Raw genomic sequence first — 21,573 nt, forward strand, 5'->3', positions numbered from 1 at the left:
TTTTCAGGGGCCTTTCTTTGCCCATTGTACCATAATCCTCTCCTCCTGGCACAGAGGTAGACAGGGCAGAGAAGAGGGGCTATAAATGAGCCCCAAACTGGACCAGGGTCCAGTCCTGCTCTGCCCCTAAATAACTAGGGGATTTTTCATTTAGTTCAGTCCTGCATGCATTACCTTTATTAAGGGCCTACTTTGTGCCTGGAAAGTCACAGCCTCTCTCACGCTCATTTTGCTTCTCTAGGGTTGGAGAGTTTCAAGGATAGATCTTAAACCCTGGATCTGAAGTTTCCCCAAGGTGTACATCACGGAGTTCTGGGTTACTTTGTTCAGAGGAGACACTGAGCAAGCCTTCCTAAGAGAAGCAAACATTCAGACAGCAGGCTGAAGGGAATGGGGAGGAGAAGGAGGAAGGTGGATCGAGAGGCCCCTAGACACGGAATCAGGGTGAGCTAAGCTAATCCCATGAGGCCCTACCCTGCCAGGAGCCAAGACCTACTGTTGACACCACTGCATGTGACCGTGACCTAACCTGTCAATGCTCCAGGCACCTCTCCCAGACTATAATTGCAAAGAGTCAATTAACAATTGGTAAAGGGAATTGCCACATCAGGAATTCCCCAGACCAACAATGAAATCACAAATCTGGCCCCTTCTGCCAAAAAAAATGTTGGAATAGACTTGAAAGCCAGATGCCCCGTGAGCTGGAAATTCCCACAGCTCCATGGTCTACTTCTAAGATCCCTTCTAGTTCAAACATTCTATTCTGTCTCACTGCCCCTCTGCTCTGGACTCTCACTAGGGTGAGCAGGTTATCTAAGAGGAGTAGACAGCCTAGAATCACATCAATTATTCAATGAAGGTCAGACCCTGGGGACATAAAGTCAACAAATAGACTAAGTCCCACTGCAAAGGAGATTCCATCCCAGTAGAGAAGACAAGGACATATGAAAATATGTATAGTAAGTTTGATAAATACTGTTGCATACAAAGTACTTAAACTCAAGGTAGTGTGAGGAGGAGGACAATCGTGGATGGGAAACCAGGAAAGGCTTCCTGCACAAAATGGCACATGGGCTTCACCTTAAAGAAAGAGAGGGACTTAGGAAGATTGGCTGACCTTGGAATCAAGAAGATCTGGCTTCCAACCCAGTCTCAGACATTTACTAGCAGTGGTACCCTGGGCAGGCTGCTTCATCTCTTTGGGCCTCAGTTTCCTCATCTGTAAAATGGGGAAAATCATTCTTTACAGCACCTAAGCCAGAAGAGATGCAATGAGTATCTAAGAAGACAAAGTGTGCAGAGCACTAGAGGAATGTAAATTGATGTTATTATCATTACCATCACCATCCTGAGTGTCTCATTTCCTGAACTGTCCTCATTGGACTGATGATTGGCGTGGGGAAGACCCCAAAGCCAAACCTCGACTTCTCCCCTGAGCATCCACCACTGCCTCCATGCACTGCCTCCTGGAGACTAATCCTGTCTCTCTGCTTGACCTACCAGATCCTGAAACTAAAGAGAAGGATGTCACCAGGCGCTTCTCCCTCGCCTCCTCCCTTGGCACCACGGCTCCTGCCCCCACTGGCCTCACCAAAGGTACTGGATGCCCTTTCCTCTCTCCATCCTGCCACCTACATTCCCTAGCACAGTGAATGCATGGCAGGGCTGTTAAGCTGGTGTGAGAGATACGGATGGATGGATGGATGGATGGATGGATGGATGGATGGATGGATGGATGGAAGGATGGATGAATGGAGAGACCGTTGCATATATAGGTGAGTGAGTAGATAGATGAATGGAAAGATAGTTGCATATGTGAGTGGATAGAGAGAGAGATAGTTGCATATATAGGTGAGTAGATAGAGAGAGATAAATAGATGGATGGAGAGATAGTTACATATGTAGGTGAATGGATAGATAGATAGATAATTGATAGATGGATAGAAAGAGATAAAAAATTAATAGCTAGATGGGTGATAAATGATAAAAGGTAGAAAGATAACTGATATTTGCTGGTTTGATGATAGAAAGGTTGATAGATGTAAATAGATCCACAATGCTGTGTAGATAGATGATTTGAATAGGAAGATACAAGGTCTATTGAGCACTGTTCTGTGTTGGACACTATGCTAAGACAGAGCGATGGGAGAAAGAGCATTTGCTGAATGCTGGGGGCCAGGCCCTGTGCTAAGCCTCAGGGATTCAGCCAATAAGACATTTCCTGCCCTAGAGGGGCTTACATTCCAAAGGAGACCTGAGAAGTTAGGGACAGGGGAGGGGAGGGGTAGTTGGCAGAGAAACTTGTGGGTAGAAATTCAATTCAGTCTCTGAGGGGCTGACCACCTTGCCAAGAAAAGGGTGAATGAGGGAAGGACTATTCATTTTCTTGGAAACCCTTCAGAGGGCTTGGACTGATTCCACTATCAAGGGTGGGGAACTTGCAGCCTCGAGGCCACGGGTGGCCCTCTAGGTCCTCAAGTGTAGTCTTTTGACTGAAGCCGAACTTCCTAGAACAAATCCCCTTGATAGAAGGATTTGTTCTGTCAAACTTGGCCTCAGTCATGAGACTGCACCGAATATCTAGAGGGCGAGGCCACAGGCTCCCCACCCCTGCACCACATGGAGGTTTTCGCCATTAATAGAAAGCTCACAGGCAGCTCTGGCCAATAGGCTACCTGCCTGGCTGCCAAGCCTGCCTCCCACCCCCATACTGCGCCATGTCCCAGGGCAGAAAAAAATGCATCTGCCAAGATGGCAATTTTAGTGCTAGACAGCCCCTTCCCTCCCTGTCCTCACTCCTCTCATGTCCTGGGGCTCCCAGCCTATTCCTGAAGGGCACAGATCCACGTTGTCCTCCAAAGTATTGGTCACAGTCCCTAAATCAGCTTCCTAAAGCACAAGCTGAATTGTGATACTTCCTAGCTCAAGAACCTTAAACCCTCCCTGTTGCCTCTGGGAAAGAAAAAAAAATAAAAATCCTTCCTTTTGGCGTTTTAAACCCTTCTCAGGCTGGGTCTGGCCTACCAGCCCCCTGCAGACCCCAAAGTTTGGAACCCACTCCCTCCTTCCCCTGCCTTTCAGAACCCTTAACCTTTTCCAAGCCAAAGCTCAGGTCCCACCTCCTTTGAGAATCCCTCAGCCTGTGCCTGGCACAGAGTCAGTCGGCTCTAGCTAAATTCTGGCTGACTGACTGACTGACCTCAAATGACTTTAAAAAGTACTTATAAAAATAAAAAGTCTCTCTAGTTCCTTCTCACCTCTTTGGAAATGTAAGAACCCTGAGGTCACAGAGGATTTGTGTTTCCTGGTATGCCAGAACCTGGTACTCTGAAGGTTGGTTGATTTAGACTGAATTGAATAAAGGATCTCAGCAAGTGCAGAGAAAATGTGAGTTGAGAGGACGCTGGCATTGAAGTCAGAGGATCCATGACCTTGGTCAAATCATTCCCCTCCCTGGGCCTCAGTTTTCTCATCTGTAAAATGATGAGGACTGAACTAAATCTGACAACCTCTGAGGCGCCTTCCAGGTCTAGATGCAAGATCCTCCGCATGGGACTTTGGACAAGGCACTTCACCATCACGGACCTCATGGTAAAATCCAGGGGTTGGACTAGCCTTGGTGGCCTCCATGGTCCTGTCCAGTCCTGAAGCAAAGATCCCCTCCCTCCCCGAACTGAGGATCCTGAGGCACTGACCTGACACTCAGGACATCTGAGCTGTAGCCCCAACTCTGTTCAATCCTAGATGGATCCCAGGGTGGGAGATTTCTGCCTCAGCAATCTGTGAAATCCATCTAAGGATGTCTCCTTCAGCTGTTCCCTTTGTCTCCAGAGAATCAATTAAACATTCAAATGTCTCAGTCTAGTGTCCTGGGGGCTCTACACTGAGAGGCTTTGAGATGGAAATGGAATCACAAGCCATCCTTGACTCAAAAGCATTTGATTTACTAACCTCCCCAATTTACTTCCTCCCTAGTCCTGAGGTCTCTTGCCAACTCTGTACATATACCAGACCCCTCAGAGGGATAAGTCAAGTCTACAAGCATTTATTAAGCACCTACTACATGCCAGATAGGGGAACTAGGCAACACAGTGTGGTAAGAGTGTGGCGCTTGGAGTCAGGAGGACCTGAGTTCAAATCCAGCCTGAGACAATAACTGCTGAAGTCAGAGTTGGGAGAGCTGGTTCAGACTTGAAAGAATTCACTTATACCTTTTCTTTAGCCAATGGGAACCTTACTGATGCAAAAGCAGCAGGCCTGAGATTTAGCAAGGAGCTAAACAAAGGCACTGATATAGGAAAGGAACCAGACTTATGTAGACAGAAAGCTATACAGCCTGCAGGATGATGATGTGATTTTTAGGGTTTCTAATGGGGATTGGAGATTTAGGGACAGGATGAGGAAGACGGATGACACAAGATAAGGGAGACAGGAGAAATTTTATGACCTGCAATGGTGGAGATAGGGAATTTTATAGTCCAGGATAATGGGGAATGTTTATGATATTTCAAGATAAGGGGAGGAGACTCCAGAACAACCTCAAGCTCAGGAAGGGCCTCACAAGGTACTGAAAAAGCAACCCATAACATTAACCATTAGGGCACTTCTGTATCAATAGCTGTGTGACCCTGGGCAAGTCTCTTAACTTTATAAATTTAAAATGAACTGGAAAAGGACATGGCAAGCCACTCCTGTATCTTTTCCAAGAAAACTCCAAATGGATCATGAAAGAATCAGAAATGACTGAAATGACTGAACAACAGTATGTGCCAGGTACTGCGCTGAGCTCTGGGGATACAGATAGTCTCTGCCCTGGAGGACTGCCCAGTCAAACTGGGAGACCACAAGCAGATAACTATGTACAAAATAGGATATATTCGGGATAAATTGGAGATAATCTCAGAAGGATGGCATGAAGAAGAAGGTTTCTTGCTGAAGGTGAAATTTTGGCTAAGACCAAAGGAAGCCAAGAACGCAGGGAAGTAGAGGGAAGGGAGCAAAGAGTTTCTGGTGTGACAGACAGAAAAAGGCCCAGATAAAGATGACTGAAAGTGGATCAGGTCCCAAGTGAGGAAACAGCCAGTATCCAGGTCCCCTGCAGAGGTTTCTGGTCCAATAAGATGCCCCTTCCTGGGGCTGCATGAACTTGTCAAGGTTAGAAATGACCTGCTGGTGGAAATAAGAAGGGTGTGGAGTGTATGCATCCTGAGCAGGAGGGAAGGGCACAGTGTGGAGGGAGCATGAGATGCCAGGTTCAGGGAGAAGCCAATAGGCCAGTTTGATTAAATTGTTTAGGGGAGTTAAGTTAGTGAGAAGAGGACAGGGCCCATGACTGGGGATCAGGAGATGGTTGATGCTCTAGCCAAGGAAGGAGTCAGGAGATGTGGTTTTTAATTCCAGCTCATGTGTGGCAGAATGGTTGGCCTCTGCCCCCATCTCAGGGATGTTGTGGGCACCTGGATGCTTGGGATGCCTCACCCCTCTGTCTGACCAGCTGCTCTTTTGAAAAGAAAACAGGGTATCATGTATAGGCATCCTCTTGTACTGAAATTCTTTTGCATCCTTAAACTTCATCCAGGTCCTCTTGGTCCTGCAGTTAAAGTCAAGAGACATGAAATAAAGAGTGACCCAACACCACTCGGGTTTGAAGGTACATGCATGATATACTGCATGAAGCCTCCCCACCCTGGCCTGTGCCCTGAGGACCAGCTGAGGAATGTGCATGTCCCTTCTCTTCTTGTCATGGGAAGCTCCCAGCTGGGGGATGGGCACCTGGGCGCCTCCAATGCTGGCTGTTCCCAAATGATCATGCCCACTCTGTGCACTTGGTGGGGAGGGAAGAGAATGGGGTGGCAGGTTTTGTGCTGGCTTTCTTGAGATTTTTTTCTTTCTTTCTCTTGTGTGTGGAAGGAAACTTCCCAAAGACAGTGGTCAGCCTCAGAGTCTACCCATCTGGCATTCTTGTGACCTGGCAATGGTTCTCCAAATAAGATTGTAGATCAATGCCATCCCATTCTTTATGTACAAAGAGTCATCCTGGCTTCGACCAAACCCCTACACCTCCCACCAGAGTCGTAGAGATCCATTACACCATGTGGGTGAGGGACAGTGCCCACTGGGGCATCTGCTCATTTAACGAAGCTTATGGGGTTCTTTCAAGCCAAGGTGAGGAGCTTGGCAACTCACCATTCTTCTGCCTCATGCTTGGCACTCATCTCCAAAGTACGGCTGTGTACGGAGACTGAGTGAGTCAGACAGCATTGAAGCACTTTGTGAATGTGTGTGCATGTAAGACCAAGTAATAAATGCTGAGGTGACAAAGAAAGGTAAAAAAAACCCCAAAAGACCCTGCTAATGGGGAGCTCAAAGTCTAATGGGATATAAACCTGGCTTCCCCTCTTGAGGCTGATGCACGAGGTAGACAAAACTGGAAGCATCCCGGCTCATCTGTTGGTTTTAAATGGTCCCATTGGGCCATCTAGCTGACAGAAATGGGAAGGACCAAAATTAAAGCAGAATCTCCCCATCCCCCACCCCAGACCTAGATCTGCTTAGAAAGTTTTTCCTAATTGGTCTGATTTGAGTTCACTGGTGGGCTAACTTCTATTTCACTCATCGCCGTTGGTAACCTCCAGCACCCTAAGTGTAGATAACCTTGTCTAGAGTGAAAATAGGTCAAGAGAGAAAGGGAGAGAGCGAACCCTGCTTCACTGGTCATTGTTGTGTGTTTTGAGGTCAGTGTTTGCCACCCACCACCTTCCCTAGTTTCTTCCACCCATCACTGTTTATGTTTGTTCTGCCTGTGAATGCCCCAGGGCTCTGAAGGCTCTGTGTTTTTTTTTTTTCAGCACGTTTCTGGAAGTTGGGAGGGCCTGTTCTCTTTCATTCTCCCGCCTTTCAAGGAAGCAAACTCAATTTTTAAAAGCTGATGTGTCAAAGGGGCTTGTGAATTTGTCGTTGGTTTTCTGGGGGCTTGTTTCTTTTTCTTTTCTTTCTTTTTTCTTTTTTTTTCCTGAAGGATTTCCATTACAAACAAAGTCTGCTTCCTGTCTCAGATGCTTTTGAGAATTCCATCCTGGCCCAGACTCAATGCGGTAGCAGGCCTACCATGAGAACGGTACCCAGATCTGCCTCCCAGACAGGTAAGCAGTGATTTCACCTCTCCCGCTCTTTATCCTCTTTTTCTCCATGGGCTTGTAATGGACTCAACTGCCAATCCAGATCCTCATTCCCGGCCCTCATCCCTCTCCCCTGGATCTATTTCACATCACCACTTTCCTGCTATACGTTCGCCACCTGGCTGCCCCAGAGGCTTCTCATTATCTTTCCTCCTCTTAACTTCTCTGAGTCCAACAAGGGCACCATCTTATGTTTCCCATCACTCAGGTGAAAATATAGGCATTGTCCATACTTGATCTATTGTTAAGTTTTATTGATTCTACCTTCCCAACATCTCAGTATCCATCCTTTTCTCAGTCAATCAATCAATAAGCATTTTTTAAACACCACCTTTAATACCATTAGCACCTGACACTGTGCTAGGCATGGGGATAAAAATGTGAAAGAAAGATGGTCCTTGCCCCAAAGGGGCTGATATTCTGCTCACAGGTGAGTACATACAGCATGTTAGCAGGTGGGTACATACAGAATCTACACAAAATAAGCAATTCTAGGATGGAGGGAACTAACAAAGTCTCTGGAAGGAGATGGTTCTTGCACTGAGCATTGAAGGGATCTGGGGGATAGTGCAGGCCTACATCAATGCTTCCCTGTCCTGTTGCACTAACCATCTAAATGGTCTCCCTGACCCTCCTTTCTTCAACCTTTCTTCCACACAGTCACTGACATGATACTCTCTCCATGTCACTCCCCTACTCAGGAAATTTCGAGGGCTCCCTATTGCATCCAGGGTCAAATACAAACACCTTTGTTTGACCTTTAAAACCCTTCACAATCTGCCTCTAGGCTATCTATCCAGGCTAATTTCTCCTTTACCCACACTCCACACTCTAGCCAAATTGGACTATGCAGTATTCTGTCTCCCCCATTTGTGGAATGTTCTCCTTCCATACCTGTGCCTCTTGGAACCTGGAGCACCCTTCAAGGCTCAGCTGTACTGCCTTCTCTTTTAAGAGGCCTTTCTTGATTTCTCTGGCAGTTTTCATTCACCCCGCTTCCAATCTCCACCCAAATCAAACCTGTTATTCATTTTAGTTATATATATATATATATTCTATTTTTATTTATCTGTAAACATGTTATATACAGTAGAAAGTAAGCTACTTGAGAGCAAAAGCAGTCTTATTTTCTATTTCTGTTGCTAGCACCAGCTACAGGACCTAGCATTATTAAGGGTTAAATATGAACCAGTCAACAAGCAGTTATTAAGTGTTTACTATATGCCAGACCTGGGGCACTAGGTGGCACTATAGTGCATAGAGCACTGGGCCTGGAGTCAGGAAGACTCATCTTCCTGAGTTCAACTCCAACCTCAGACATTTACTAGTTGTGTGATCTTGGGCAAGTCATTTAACCCTCTTTGCCTCAGTTTCCTCATCTGTAAAATGAGCTAGAGAAGAAAATGGCCAAACTACTCCAGTATCTTTACCAAGAAAATCCCAAATGAGGTCACAAAGAGTTGGACACAACTCAACAACAACCAAACAGGGTTTGGGGCAGGAAAGGTGAATTTTAAAATTGTTGGCATAGAAATTGTAATTGAATCCTTGGAAGCTAATGAAATTACCAAATGTAGTAATATAGAGGGAGAAGAGAAGAGGGCTTAGGACAGAACCCTGAGAAACACTTAGAGCATGTGGTTTGGAAGAGATCCAGCAAAGAAAATAGAGAAGGAACCATCAGATAGGAGAGGAAGCCAGTCAGGAGAGATCTGTGTTCTGAAAAGCCAGAGAGGAGAGAGTATTAAGGAGGAAAGGGTGATCAGCAGGGTCAGATCTGCAGAGAGGTCTAGGAGAATGCCTCCGGGTTAGATAGAGACTCACAGAAAGAGAAGAGGAGATGATGCACTCTTCCTTTCTCCTGATCTGCTCATCTGAACTCTCCTCATCCTTTAAAGCTCAATTCAAGCTCTATTCCCTGGATGAAGCTTTCTCTGCCTACCACAGTCCATACTGTAGCAATCTGTTCTACCTCTCAGTATGAGGAGGAGAGAGAGAGACAAAGAGAGAAACAGAGAGAGAGAGACAGAGAGAGAGACAGAGAGAGAGAGACAGAGGGAAAGATAGAGAGAGACAGAGAAACAGACCAAGAAAGAGACAGAGAGAGAAGTATGAACACATGGGTTAGTTATGATTGAGTCCAGCTTCTTCTTGATATGTCAGATTATGACAGAAATTGGCTCCTAGGGAACAGAACTCAATGCCGCCCAACCTGCAGCAGCCACCCTGCCATTGGCAGTAGGAACCAAATCCTTGGCTTCTGCTGGTGCCCCCACTGCAAGCGCTCTGACTTCATTCTTCACTTTGCTTTCTTCTGCCCAGGCTGGCCCAGCAGGCAACTTCCCTCCATGGACACCTTTGAGGACTTTGAAGTCATCCCCTCCAGTACAGATGAACTCTCCAACTCCTCAGACTTGGAGGAAGATGCCAGCAACCATAACGTAATATTTTGCTCTCTTTGTTTCTTTCTCTTATATTCTTCATTATCTATCCTCACTCCTTTCTTCTTTCCTTCTTCCCCCTGTTTCTTCCTTCTACACTAACTTTATTCACTTCCTTCCTCTCTCCTTCCTCCCTCTTTCTCTCCCTTCCTTCTTTCCTTCCTTCCTTACCCCCTCCTTCCCTCTCTCTCTCTCCCTCCTTCTCCTTCCCTCCTTTCCTTCTCTCCTTCCTTTCTTCCTGTCTTCCTTCTTTCCCCCTCTCCTCTTTTTCTTGTCTCCTCTCTGTACACCTGTGCCAGTCCTCCTCTCTTCTTTTGTGCTAACTGGCAGGCACTTAAACAAGAGTTTGACAGGCCCTATTTGTCTGCCCCGTCTCAGGAACCAGACAAAACTGGCTGGAAGACTATGATCTCTTTGCAGTGACTATGGTGATGGCCTTGGAGCCAGGAAACCCTGGGTTCAAATCCTACCTCTGATATTTACTAGCTATGTGACCCTAGGCAAGTCAGTTCATCTCTTCAAGTCTCAGTTTGCTCCCCTGTTAAAAAAAGAGGGGTTGGGGGAAGACTGCAAGGATATCAGAGTCAACCTCCCAGCCCTCTTGTGAGGCTCCTAAGAGCTTTGTAAACCTACAAGGGCTCCAGGAATGTCGGTCCCTATTACTAGTCTTGGTGCTTCACTGACTAGTGATGAAGGTATGATCAGACTCAGATAGCTCTAGAAGACTGGTATCTACCTAGTGGATTGTGGGCCAGCGTACACTCTGACTTTTTGAGGGGCCAAGAAGGCAGGACCCAGTCACCGTTAGAAACTGCCCTGCCTGGTGGAGTTGGCATTCCAAGATTTTGACCAGCCTGATGAATGAATGCCATCCTAGCCCAGTCCCTCAAACACATCCTTTTTGAGTCTTACATAACTTCAGGTTCATAGGGTCTTGGAGTTAGAGGAATTTCTGTCGCTCATTTCACCTGTTAGGAAACTGAGGCCCAGAGAAGGGAATGGGCTTGCCCAAGGCCACACAGGTAGTGATACTAGAGCAGCCCCACACCACTCTCTTCACCATCACTGCACAATAGTGGTAAAATCATCATCCTCCCTACCATACTTCTTCCTAGCCTTCAGGAGGCCATAGGTGTGATAGCACAAGAATGGAGTGTTGGGACATCTGAGCCTGGCTCCTCAGTAGGGATAACTCTGTGTCCTGTGACCTGTGACCCAACTACTCTGGGTCATCTACCCCAGCTGTAGGATGGAGGAGTAAGGCCATCAGCCTTCCCAAACACCCAAAGGATAGAATGTCTGGAAGGGAGAAGTTAAACAAGATGATTGGGTGGAACTCTGTTCTATTCACCAAAATGTCCTCCTTCTGGACTTCTCTTACCTGTCCTCTTCTGCTGCCACCCTACACATTTACTCTAGCAATGGCCTCCCACTTGGTCCTCTGCCTTGTGTTTTGCCCCATTCCAATCCATCCTCCATTCAGTTACTAATGTGATTTTCCTAAAGTACAGGTTTAACCATGTTCCTTCACTACTTGATAAACTTCAGTGGCTCCCTATTACCCCCAGAATCAAATATCAGATCCCCTCTTTAGCTTCTAAGTCATTTGCTACCTGGTCCTTTCCTACCTTTCCAGCTATGTAGACAGCATCTTGAAGGACAAGCACAGGGTGCTGGGATCATAGGCTTGGGGGTAGAAGGGACCTTCCTTACCCTTGGTTCACCTCTACATTCTCTATGATCCAGCTCTTCACACGCAAGACTGCATCTCCTACCTCCATGCTTTTGCCCTATCCCCCATGCCTGGAAAGCTCTCTTCCTCCCCTCTGCCTTTTAGTCTCCCTGGCTTCATTCAAAAATTCTACTTTTGACAGAAAACTTTTCCCAGTCTCCCCCAAGCTGCTAGTGCCTTCCTCTCCTCCCTCCAGCTTCCCACTACTCTGTTAATCTATTTATGCCTGATCATTTACATTTTTTCTCCCCCTTTTGAAGATAATGGGTGAGATTAGTGTGTTTGTCTTTGTCTTCCCAGCACTTAGCACAGTGCCCTGGACATAGTAAGTGCTCAATAAATGCTTGTTGACTGACTAGGAACTAGGTCAGGTACAAAGTTTAGATATTCGTTCATTCAACTAGCGTTCATTAAACACTTACTCTTTGACAGGCACCAGGCTAGGCTGGAAATACAAAGAGGTCCCTGTCCTAGGAACTTTCTGGGCAGTCTCCTGGGATTGAAGGAGGGGTAAACAGAAGATATAAAGCAATTTCTGGAGGGAGGGCACCAGCATCTGGAAGACCCAGATAGACTTTTTGTCAGAGGCGGCACCTGAACTGAGCCTGGAAGAGAACCAGGGATTTCATGAGGTAGCTATGAAAAGGGAGTGAGTGCATTCCAGGCATGAAGCATCAAGCAGAGGGAACAGAGTAGCACGAGTGAGCCTGCGTGGGGAGGCAGAAGGCCCATTCAGAAGGGCTTTGAAAGAAGATCAGTTAATGTCATATCCCAGGAACTAGAGACCCCATGATCTAGACAGGGGCGTGATCAGACCTGCATTTTAGGAATATCCATTTGTTAGATGGTGGAAAATAAACTGGAGAAAGTCAAAGCTGGAGAAGAGCTCTGGGACTGTCTGGTGGCCAACTCCTTTTTGGTACAGATGGGGAAACATGCCCGTAGAGACAAAGTGACTTACCTAAGGACACGTACTGAGTGGCAAAAACGCAATTGGAACTTGAGTTCCCCCAAATCCAAATCCATAATGTAATATTGTTGTTCTTTCTTTCCACTACACCACACAGAATGATTCGATGCATGAGCATACAGACCTTTCCCTCAGGATGTTCAGAATCTAGTCACTTACACAGGGCTGAATGTTGGAACATAGGTTGTTTTTGCAGGTATATTTTGTGAGACAGGTAAGAGAGAAGGGCCTACAAGATTGAATGCACCATTTAAATCTTTTTTTTATTTTGCGTTCTATTTCAAATGACCTAAGAGAGCTTGATCTATTAAAAAACAACCAGTGAAACCTTTTTTCTCGAGTCCAGAGTGTTTTCAGGAAATTACCCTCCTTCCCCTCTTCTTGCAACACTAGATTTGGGCCTCCCAAGATTTCTCCAAGGTCCCTTGTGTGTCACTCTTTATCACTCAGTGTTAGTGTACTTACCCCTCCATGACCAAAGTGGAGGCAGCTTTGCCAGCGTGGAACCCCACCTAACCCTCCAAAAGCAGCAGCTAACTCCCCCCTCCCCTCCTCCAGCTTCCAACCTCTTCTTTCCCTCTCTCTTCTGCCAAAAATAAAATAATGATTTTCTTCCACCTGCCTTGACCAGAATGTTTTATATGTTGGTATCTTAGAAATTCTTTAGGGGGAGGGGGAAGGGAGGCAGCATATTGAAGAACAATCAGCAGAGAGTGACAGGTTCAAAGGCTTACTGGTAGAACGACCCTAATGCACATTTAGTTTGACCCCTATCTCAATACAGACAAGGAAACTGTGGCTCAGGAGGAACTGCTGAATGGACATTTCATTGAGCTCTATTAATTATTTCAGCAGCTATTTCCTCCTGGAAGTGCTTATATTCTCCTCTGAGGAATCCTTGTAGAAATTATTTCCTACTGGGCATCTTTCACCCCAACCTCTCAAACTCCGGAGGTTACTATCAGGACTAGAAATGTCCCTTTCTCACAACTGATGATCAGTGACCTGAGCTCAAGAAAAACAATGGAAGGTATGCTGAGATCCATTCTCAAGCCCACTGAGGCATATCATTGCTGCCATGCGAGTGAAGCCACTGAGAGATGCCATCGGGGAAGGAGAGAGGAAAGAAATCCACTCCTTCCCCTACTGGAGGTCCAATGGGGAGCTGGCAATGCTGTTGCCTTACAGGGGTTATCTCAGAAAGAGTTTTTTTTTTTAATTTTTGTTTTAATGGCTCTTACATCACATTCGGTGGCAGCACCTTGGTCATCCATTATCTTTGACATCCAATCACAGGAATATGCAGGGACCAAGTAGGACCTGACAGTCACAGAAGCTGGAGTTTGTGTTCAGTCCCATGGACCCAGAGCCTAAGCTCTGGTTTCCCGTAGAATGATGAGATTCTTTCCTTTTCTCGTTATTATCTTGTTCCTCTTCCTCATTAAGTGGCCCGTTGATTGGGTTTCGATTCACACCCACCTCTGAAGTGTCAGAGAGGTGGAGGGAGTAGCTGCACTCTGAGGTGGGCTGTTCTTTTCGTTCCAGGTGTCCGGCCTTTTCCGAGTAGAGGGCAGTTATGAAACATGCTCCCCGGATTCTCTCACACTGGAGGACGGTGACTTGGTGCAGTTTGTTCAGGAGGGAGAAAATGGACAATGGTGAGTGCGGAGACATGGACGGTGATAGGGAAGAGGAAGAGGAAGAGGATGAGCATTTTTTTTTTAAATCCTCTAATTCCCTGAATTTCTTTTTGGAATTTCAGGTTAGTAAAGAAATTGGTTTCCGAGAAAAGTGACTGGGTGCCTTCCAGTCTTCTTCATCCTGCAGGTATAGATGGTGACCAGATTCAGAAAAATAGTAACACAGGTAAGCACCAGGCAGGAAGCTGGGAGAGACGCAAGTTTGAATTCCACCTCCCATACTTACCAGCTATATGACCTTGGGCAAACTCCTTTAACCTATCTCCATTCTGCCATCTGTAAAATGAGGATAATAGGAAAGGAAGGGAGGAAATAAACACTTATTAAGCACCTACTATATGCCAGGCACTTTGCAACTATTATCTCATTTGATCTTCACAACAACCTCATTTTATAGTTGAGACACAGATATTAAGTGACTTGTCCAGGGTCACACAGTTTAGTCTGAAAACTAGATATGAACTCAGGTCTTCCTGAATCCAGGTCCAGTGCTCTATCCACTGTGTCACCTAGTTGCCCGTAAATGAAAGTATCTGGATTATCCGCTTCACAGAGTGGTTTGTAGGGGATTACATGAGACAATGTATATAATGTACATAAGGGTTCTTTGGAAAAGAAAAAAAAAGCCCATTATTATTATTTTGAATGAATGAAAAAGTATTCTTAAGCTCCTACTATGTGTTTAAATAAGAAGTGACAGCATGTATAGAGAAGCGGTCACCAGGGAAAGGAGTTCTGGCCTGGGAGGACAGTCAGTCACCATAGGATGGAATAGTCAAATGTCACCATCACTATTTTAGTACTTACTGCATCCCATGTCTTAGGACACAAGTTTAGTGAGACAGTCTCTGACCTCAAGGAGAGATGATGGGATCCTAGATCTAGAGATGCAGAGGAGCTTTGAGCTCATCCAGCCCAACTCCATGATTTTAGAGATGAGGAAGGAGAGGCTCAGGTTAAGTGACTTATTCAAGATCACAGAGCTGGAAAGTGTCCTAGGCAGGATTCAAACCCAGGTCTTACTCCTGGACCATTTTTTGTGTCCTCTATCCGTCACTATCTCTCACTCTACTTTGGTTATAATTATACACACACACACACACACACACACACACACACACACACACACACACTCAGATGTATGAGCTCATCGGGAGATCTCTTCTAGAGATCAGTGCTGCTATGGTTCTGCCACATTTCATGGAGAATATAGACACAAGGAACTTTTTAGTTAAATATAAACTCAAGATGGGAAAGAGTGTTATTAAAAAAAACCCCTATATCCCCAAAGCCCTTGCATATAATATTTGAACTTACCACATTATCAGATAGAATCCATCCCTGACTTCAATCAGTATTTCTTTAAGCAAACTCAAATAGGGTAGAGATTGAGCCCTGTCTTTATGTTGAATCCTAGAATGTTGGAGATAAGTGGAGCCTCAGTAATTATCTAATCTAACCCCTTATTTGACAAGTCAATTGACAAACATTTATTAAACCATTCCTGTGTTCTGTGCATTGTGGTTAGGGACTGAACTTGTCATTTTCTTGCTATATGAGAACTCCCAAATGAGGAAATTTCCTCCTGCAATGCAGAGCCACAGCTTTTGTAGCATGCAGCCTGGAGTAATGGACTGAAGAACTCAGGTTCCATGACTTGCCCCAGATACATCCAGGAGGTGTTAGAGGCAGGATTTGAACCAGGGTCTTCCAAGGTTGTCTTTCCCCACTACACGGTGGTGTTGGGCACTTTGTATTAAAAGCAAGAGTCAAACATGTCCTTGCTTTCAATGTGTTTACATTCTAGCAAGGGCAAACATGTATGTATGTACCCAGGTATATGCAAGACACAGATGTATGGTAATTGGCTTATAGACACTTAGAAGAGTCAGTCACTTAGTCAAGAAGCATTTATTAATTTTCAAGAACTGGGCTAAGCCCTGAGGATACAAATAGAACCAAAAGACAGTCCCAGTGCAAACAATCTATAGACAGGATAAATAGGAAATAATTAAGAGGATGAGGCATTAGAATTCACAGACATTGGAAAAGGCTTCCTGTAGTGGATAGAATTTGAATTAGGACCTCGAGGAAGCCAAGAGGGGGCAATGAGGAGGAAGAGCCTCAGAGGCATAGGAAGCAGCCAGGGAAAATGCCCAGAGCTGAGAGATGGAGTGTCTGAGACAGTATTTGTTAAAAAAAAAAAAAAAAAGAGGGTTTAGCCCAGTGCCTGGCACATAGTAGGTGCTGTAGTAAACATTTATTCCCTTGTGTATGTTTGTGTTCACCTACAAGGGAACTAATATCATTGCAACTCCAAGGACTGGCCCAAGATCATATACCATCCAACCTCCAGAGACAAGTTCCTTCCAGACCCAGCATCCCACCTGAAGGTCTACCTGTCACTCAGTGAGGAAACTCTGAGTCTTCCCAGCCAGTAGTTTTGATGGTTGAGCTCTCTAAATACCATTCAGTAATGGTTGATCCTTTACTCTAGGAGCTCTTAACCTTTTTTGTTTTATGGACCTCTTTAGAAGTCTAGTGAAGCCTGCAGACCCATTATCAGAATAATGGTTTTAAATGTATAAAGTAAAATACATAGATTTCCAAAGGAATCCCATTATATTTAAATAAATTGTTTTATTTTGTTTTTTCCCATCCAAATTTATGAACTCCCTGAACTTTTTCAGTGAATCACTTAGTGCATCAGATGACTCTAGGCTAAGAACTCTTCCTTCTTTACATTTATCCTTTATCTGGTAGCAGAAAATGGTCCCACAGGGGACATGCTGGGAATATCACTATATCTAGATTCCCCTGGCCAATAGAATATCAGCTCCTTGAGAGTAGGAATAGCTTAATATTCTGTGTTGGTATCACCAGTGCCTAGCACCATGTCCCACACCATAGGCACTTAATAAATGCTTGTTGATTGATTGATTGTTGAAGTCAAATGGCTCTCTAGCTGGTGCCCTCCACAAAGCTAAGTCTTCTGTGCCTTTAGAAGCTTTTTAGGATTCTCTTGCCCACCATCCACCCATGTAATACCAAAAATAATGTAGTAACCATAACAATAACATTAACAACTCTCATTTAGCAGATCTCATGTGTCCTTGTGTTGCAGAAACATATCCCAAATCTCATGATCCAGGGATAACAGATTCAGAAAGGAAGAGCAACCTTGTGCAGAGACTGTCGGCTGCCCAGAAGGCTGAGAGCTGAGCCTGCTCAGACCACCTCCTCCATTCATCTCTTACCTTTGGTTTTGCTTTGGATGTTTTACTCCCCCTTCCCCCACCCCACTCCCATCCCTTTTCCCTGGACACTGGGTCTGCCTGGGCTTCTGGGAAACTCCAGACTCCCAGATCTACTGGAATCACTCTATCTGGTCAATAAGTAGCAGCAAAGGAAGTCTTTTTCAGGATTCAAGACAAAAACAAAGGCCCCCCCAGTTGTTAGTGGAATGATCCAAGGATTTTGGTCTGCCACCAGTGATGGTTAGCCAGAGCCTGACTGTTTGTCAAAACCTCTGGAATCAAATCAATGGGGGCTGATCACTGCCCTTGGGAACACCCCTCTTCCTCACCCCAACTATCAGTGAAGTGCCATCTCTGTTATGATTTCTCACCAAAGGTGTTTCTGAGAAGGAGGAGGGGGCTGCATGAGGCAGGCCCTGCTCTAGGAAGCTGAGCCAGGTGCAGGTGTTGACAGGGAGAACAGGGAAAAATCACTATGTGAATCACCTGCCTAGTGAGGCTGGTTTCCTTCTGGCTCACTGTGGGGAAAGGGAAGGTGATTTGGACAGCAACTGGACCTTTCATTACCCTGGCACCAAAGCTCATCTGGGATAACCAGTAGCAATGAGACCAGTAACCCTGCTTATACTTGAGGCTAGACTAGGTTTACATTTGGGACCTTTTTAGTGTTTTCCCTTAGGAGAAATTGACCGCTATCCATTGTGCTCTCCAGGATTGCCCTGTGACTTCAGGACACAGCCTACCCTTGCACTCACACACCTCTTACCAAAGTGTGGGGGAATGGAGAGGGAGGAAACTCATCTGATAGGAATGTATTCCATACTCATTCTTGTGCCCTGTATCTGGAGGGGGCAGATGGACTATAGATCCCAAGCTGCTCTTCTGCCTGGAACAAGCCTCATGGTGCTAGGGAGCATGTGCTCCTATGTCTAGGAAAGGAAGATTTCAGAACTCATGATCATCATAGAAAACAATGTGTCATTTACAACAAGCCTGCCAGGAAGGTGTGATACAATGACAAGAGGGGGATGGTGGGAAGGGAAACAAATTCTGGGAAGGATTTTAAAGGACTCCTCCTAATAGATATCTTCTGCCCATTTTTTCCCCCTCTCCCCAGCAGCCTTCCCTCTGCATTTCAATAAGTTTCCATCCACTGCTCTCCCCAGGGAGATGGATGGACCCTATAGTGAAGGCAAGGGTGTGGGGAAGAGGTGGGGTGACCCTTTGTTATTCCAAAGAAAGCATTCTCACCTGTGATCACACCAGCCTTACCTGGCTGCAGCTCAGAGACCAAGAATGAGGCTTTATTAACAGTGAGCTCAGGAGGAGGGAAATAGCCCTGAGCTAGTAAAGCAAAGACTGATGGGAAACTTGTTGATTTCTTGATTTCCTGCCTTGGAGAATGATCAGGAATTGCTTTTTTTATCCTAACTAGGCTCACAGACCCCGAGCAAGAAATTAGAGGGCACATCCAGCTCCACAGGAGATGCCCTAATATGGCAAGTCAGTCCTCCAGTCTTCTGGCTACATTTGGCAAGCCAATATCTCTTCTCTGCTGTCATGGGCCAAACAAAGGCATCCCCAAATTGCCCTTGACCCAGCTGTTGGTGTGTGTGTTTTCTATCCAGCTCAGCTATCTGATATATCTGAATGATCCAGGAGATGCCACTGTGATATATTTTTGGTCATCATAGTGGTGGTGACAGTACCCTCCAACTTAGTAACCACTGACTCCAACCACCTCATTCCTTCCATTTCCAATGTGACCTTAACCAAAATTCAATTTCTCAGAGCAGACAATTTTGCTACCTGAATTTAGAAAGCACCTGAATTTTGGGGAGCCTCTAGATTGAGTCACATTAGTTTCTGAACGCTCAAACGCACAGACACGGACAATTTATCAATTATCTTTTTGGGCTTTCTCTGACCTGTGTTCACTTTCTTCCTGGGGAGCTGAGCAGAATTCTCCCTGAGTACAAGCAGACAAATATGCCCGAAAGAGCCGTATAAAGTGAGAATTTATTAGAGTTGAACAGAAGTACCAGTGGCATGCTCTAATCAGTTGAGAAAGGAAATAGCCATGTGAGAGAGAGAAAGGCTCTGGGGAATGCTGACAGGACAGTTTGGGGGTGCCTGCAAGGGCTCCCAGGATTCTCCTTGGATCTTGCTAGTCTATCCCTCCCATGTGTGGATTGGGGAATTATTGGTTCTTTGGAGACTCATATTCCCCTAAGCCAAAAGCTGCACTTTCTATTTGATGAGTATAAAGGCCAAAAAATGTTCCTTCCCTCCTGGAGGGTATGCTCCAGTTTCTAGTCCACAGTCACCTCCCTGACCTGGAGGGATTTTCCCATTCATCCTCACTTCTCTTACTAGCTGCTGGGATGACCTCAGAACCCCTTGGAGTGGGGAAGGGGAGGGAGGCTTCCTTTCCTTTTTTCTAGAGGACTCATCCTGCATTTCCCCAAGATCTTTTCAGATAAATAGAATGCCTGGCTGGCCACCACTTCTCTCAAATTCCCAAGTTTTATGAAAATAGTTGGACCAATCTGAAAAGACTTCAAAGAAATATGTCCAATATTTATGACTGTAGATGTTTTCTATTCCTCCTGTATCGCTGATTGTTCTGTGTGATCCTGTTGGAATTCTCTCTGTAATTAATACTTAATCTCAATGCCCCTGTGTCAGTGCATGCATATCCCTGGCAGTGGCGCTCAAGGCCCCTCCTTAGCCATTATTACTGAAACTGCAGGTCTGTGACTTTCATTTTTCAAAATGAGTCTTTTTCTGCAAACCTAACATTTTTCAGTCTCAGTTTCCCCATCTCAGCAGATTTCTGGACTTTGACTCAACTGCTTTGTCTTTCCTTCAATCATCCTAAGCTTTCCACCTTCCATAAAGACTTGTTGGGTTGTTTGTGTTTTTAATGCAAATTGGCAGTAAACTTTTTTTTTGTTTATTACTAGAGGGGGCAAAAATTGTCAAGACTCAGTGTCTTAACAGGGCTGTTATGTATCAGACTTTAGAAAATGTGGAGAGAGGTGGAAGGGGTGCTGCAGGGTACGGGGAGCAAAGCCTTATGGGCCCATATCCAGGATAAATCACATTTCAGAAGAACAACTTCATTTTCATCTTCCCATTCCCTCCTTTCTAGCCATGTACAAGGGAATTCTTTTTCTCTTTGGCACAGAGAATGCCTTCAGACAAAGAGGAGATCTTCAAGGACCTCCATGGAATGATATTAGATTGCGGGTGGGGGGAAGCTGGGAGGGTTCATAATAATAAGATAAAGGGTCTGGGCGCCCCTCTGTTCTATGTCATTCTGTTCACCTTTGCCAGGACAATCTTTTCTGCAGTGTGTTATTTTCCGGTAAACAGGGAATTATTAGCTAGTGCATTACAATCCACACACTGTGCAAACTGGCATCACGAAATGCCAGGTGAGATGGCTCCTCTGTAAGCTACCCCACCCACAGCCAAACCCATGGGCCTTCTCTCACCACTGGCCAGCAGGCTCAGCTACTTTGCACTCAGCCCACGAGCATGAGAAAAGTCACTTTAGCAGCTAAATTTTGTTCTAAAATGCTCCGAGGTTTGGAACAGGTCCTGAATGAAAAGAATCAAAGTGTGTAGCCAAAGTGTGAGGTTGTCAGAAGGACAATCAAGGTCCCCAAGAAGCTGTGGGTGGTGTATTCATGTCAGTCTCCCATTAATGGGAAACCATCTCACCCTGCGGACTTGTCTAAACCACTGACACTTGTAACAGTTTGTGATTCTTATGGTTTTTTTCATTGTTGAAAGATGGTTATTTATATATTGTTATTGGAAGGGGATCAGACAGGGGCCAGAGCACGGAATTCTGCTGTTAAGTTGTCTGATTGTTTGGGCTGAATTTGATTTGTTTGGGTTTGTTTCAAGTTTGGATTTGGGGGTTCGTTTTTTTTTTTTTGGCCAGAATTGAATGTATGAGTTTATACCTTAAAAAAAAAAGTGTGTGAAGCCAATTTTCTGTAAATATGCCATGATGTAGGACAATGCTTTGTTTGGACTTTATAAAAATTATATAGTAATGTAAAAGCCTTTGTGTGTGTTTTTTTGAAATATCAAAGATGCCAACCTTGGATGTGACTAAGGCAGGTGCGTGCTTCTGAGAAGGAGGTTGCCCTCCCCTTTCCCCATCTGCTTTCTCCATTCCCATAGTGGGGAAGAAGAGCCAGGCTCAAGAGAGCCTGAAGAAAGAGGACAGCTAAGACCACTAGCAATGCCAGTCTCTAACTTCCACTCTGGGTCTCACT

General features: G+C 45.3%; 1 protein-coding gene across 2 annotated transcripts in view; it reads left to right on the plus strand.

Annotated features, from left to right (window-relative positions):
- MCF2L2 (MCF.2 cell line derived transforming sequence-like 2) overlaps nt 1-21,358 on the plus strand; it is a 352,924-nt gene extending 331,566 nt beyond the window's left edge. For both annotated transcript variants that reach the window (XM_072618349.1, XM_072618350.1), the window contains 7 exons: nt 1,504-1,596; nt 5,579-5,650; nt 7,056-7,142; nt 9,501-9,619; nt 13,867-13,979; nt 14,084-14,187; nt 17,146-21,358. In XM_072618349.1, the coding sequence (XP_072474450.1) occupies nt 1,504-1,596; nt 5,579-5,650; nt 7,056-7,142; nt 9,501-9,619; nt 13,867-13,979; nt 14,084-14,187; nt 17,146-17,243 (686 nt within the window). In that variant the 3' untranslated portion in view covers nt 17,244-21,358. The remainder of the gene's footprint in view (nt 1-1,503; nt 1,597-5,578; nt 5,651-7,055; nt 7,143-9,500; nt 9,620-13,866; nt 13,980-14,083; nt 14,188-17,145) is intronic.
- Nucleotides 21,359-21,573: the final 215 nt, after the last annotated feature.

The sequence above is a fragment of the Notamacropus eugenii genome, chromosome 6, assembly GCF_028372415.1.
Source record: "Notamacropus eugenii isolate mMacEug1 chromosome 6, mMacEug1.pri_v2, whole genome shotgun sequence".
Classification (NCBI taxonomy): Eukaryota; Metazoa; Chordata; class Mammalia; order Diprotodontia; family Macropodidae; genus Notamacropus; species Notamacropus eugenii.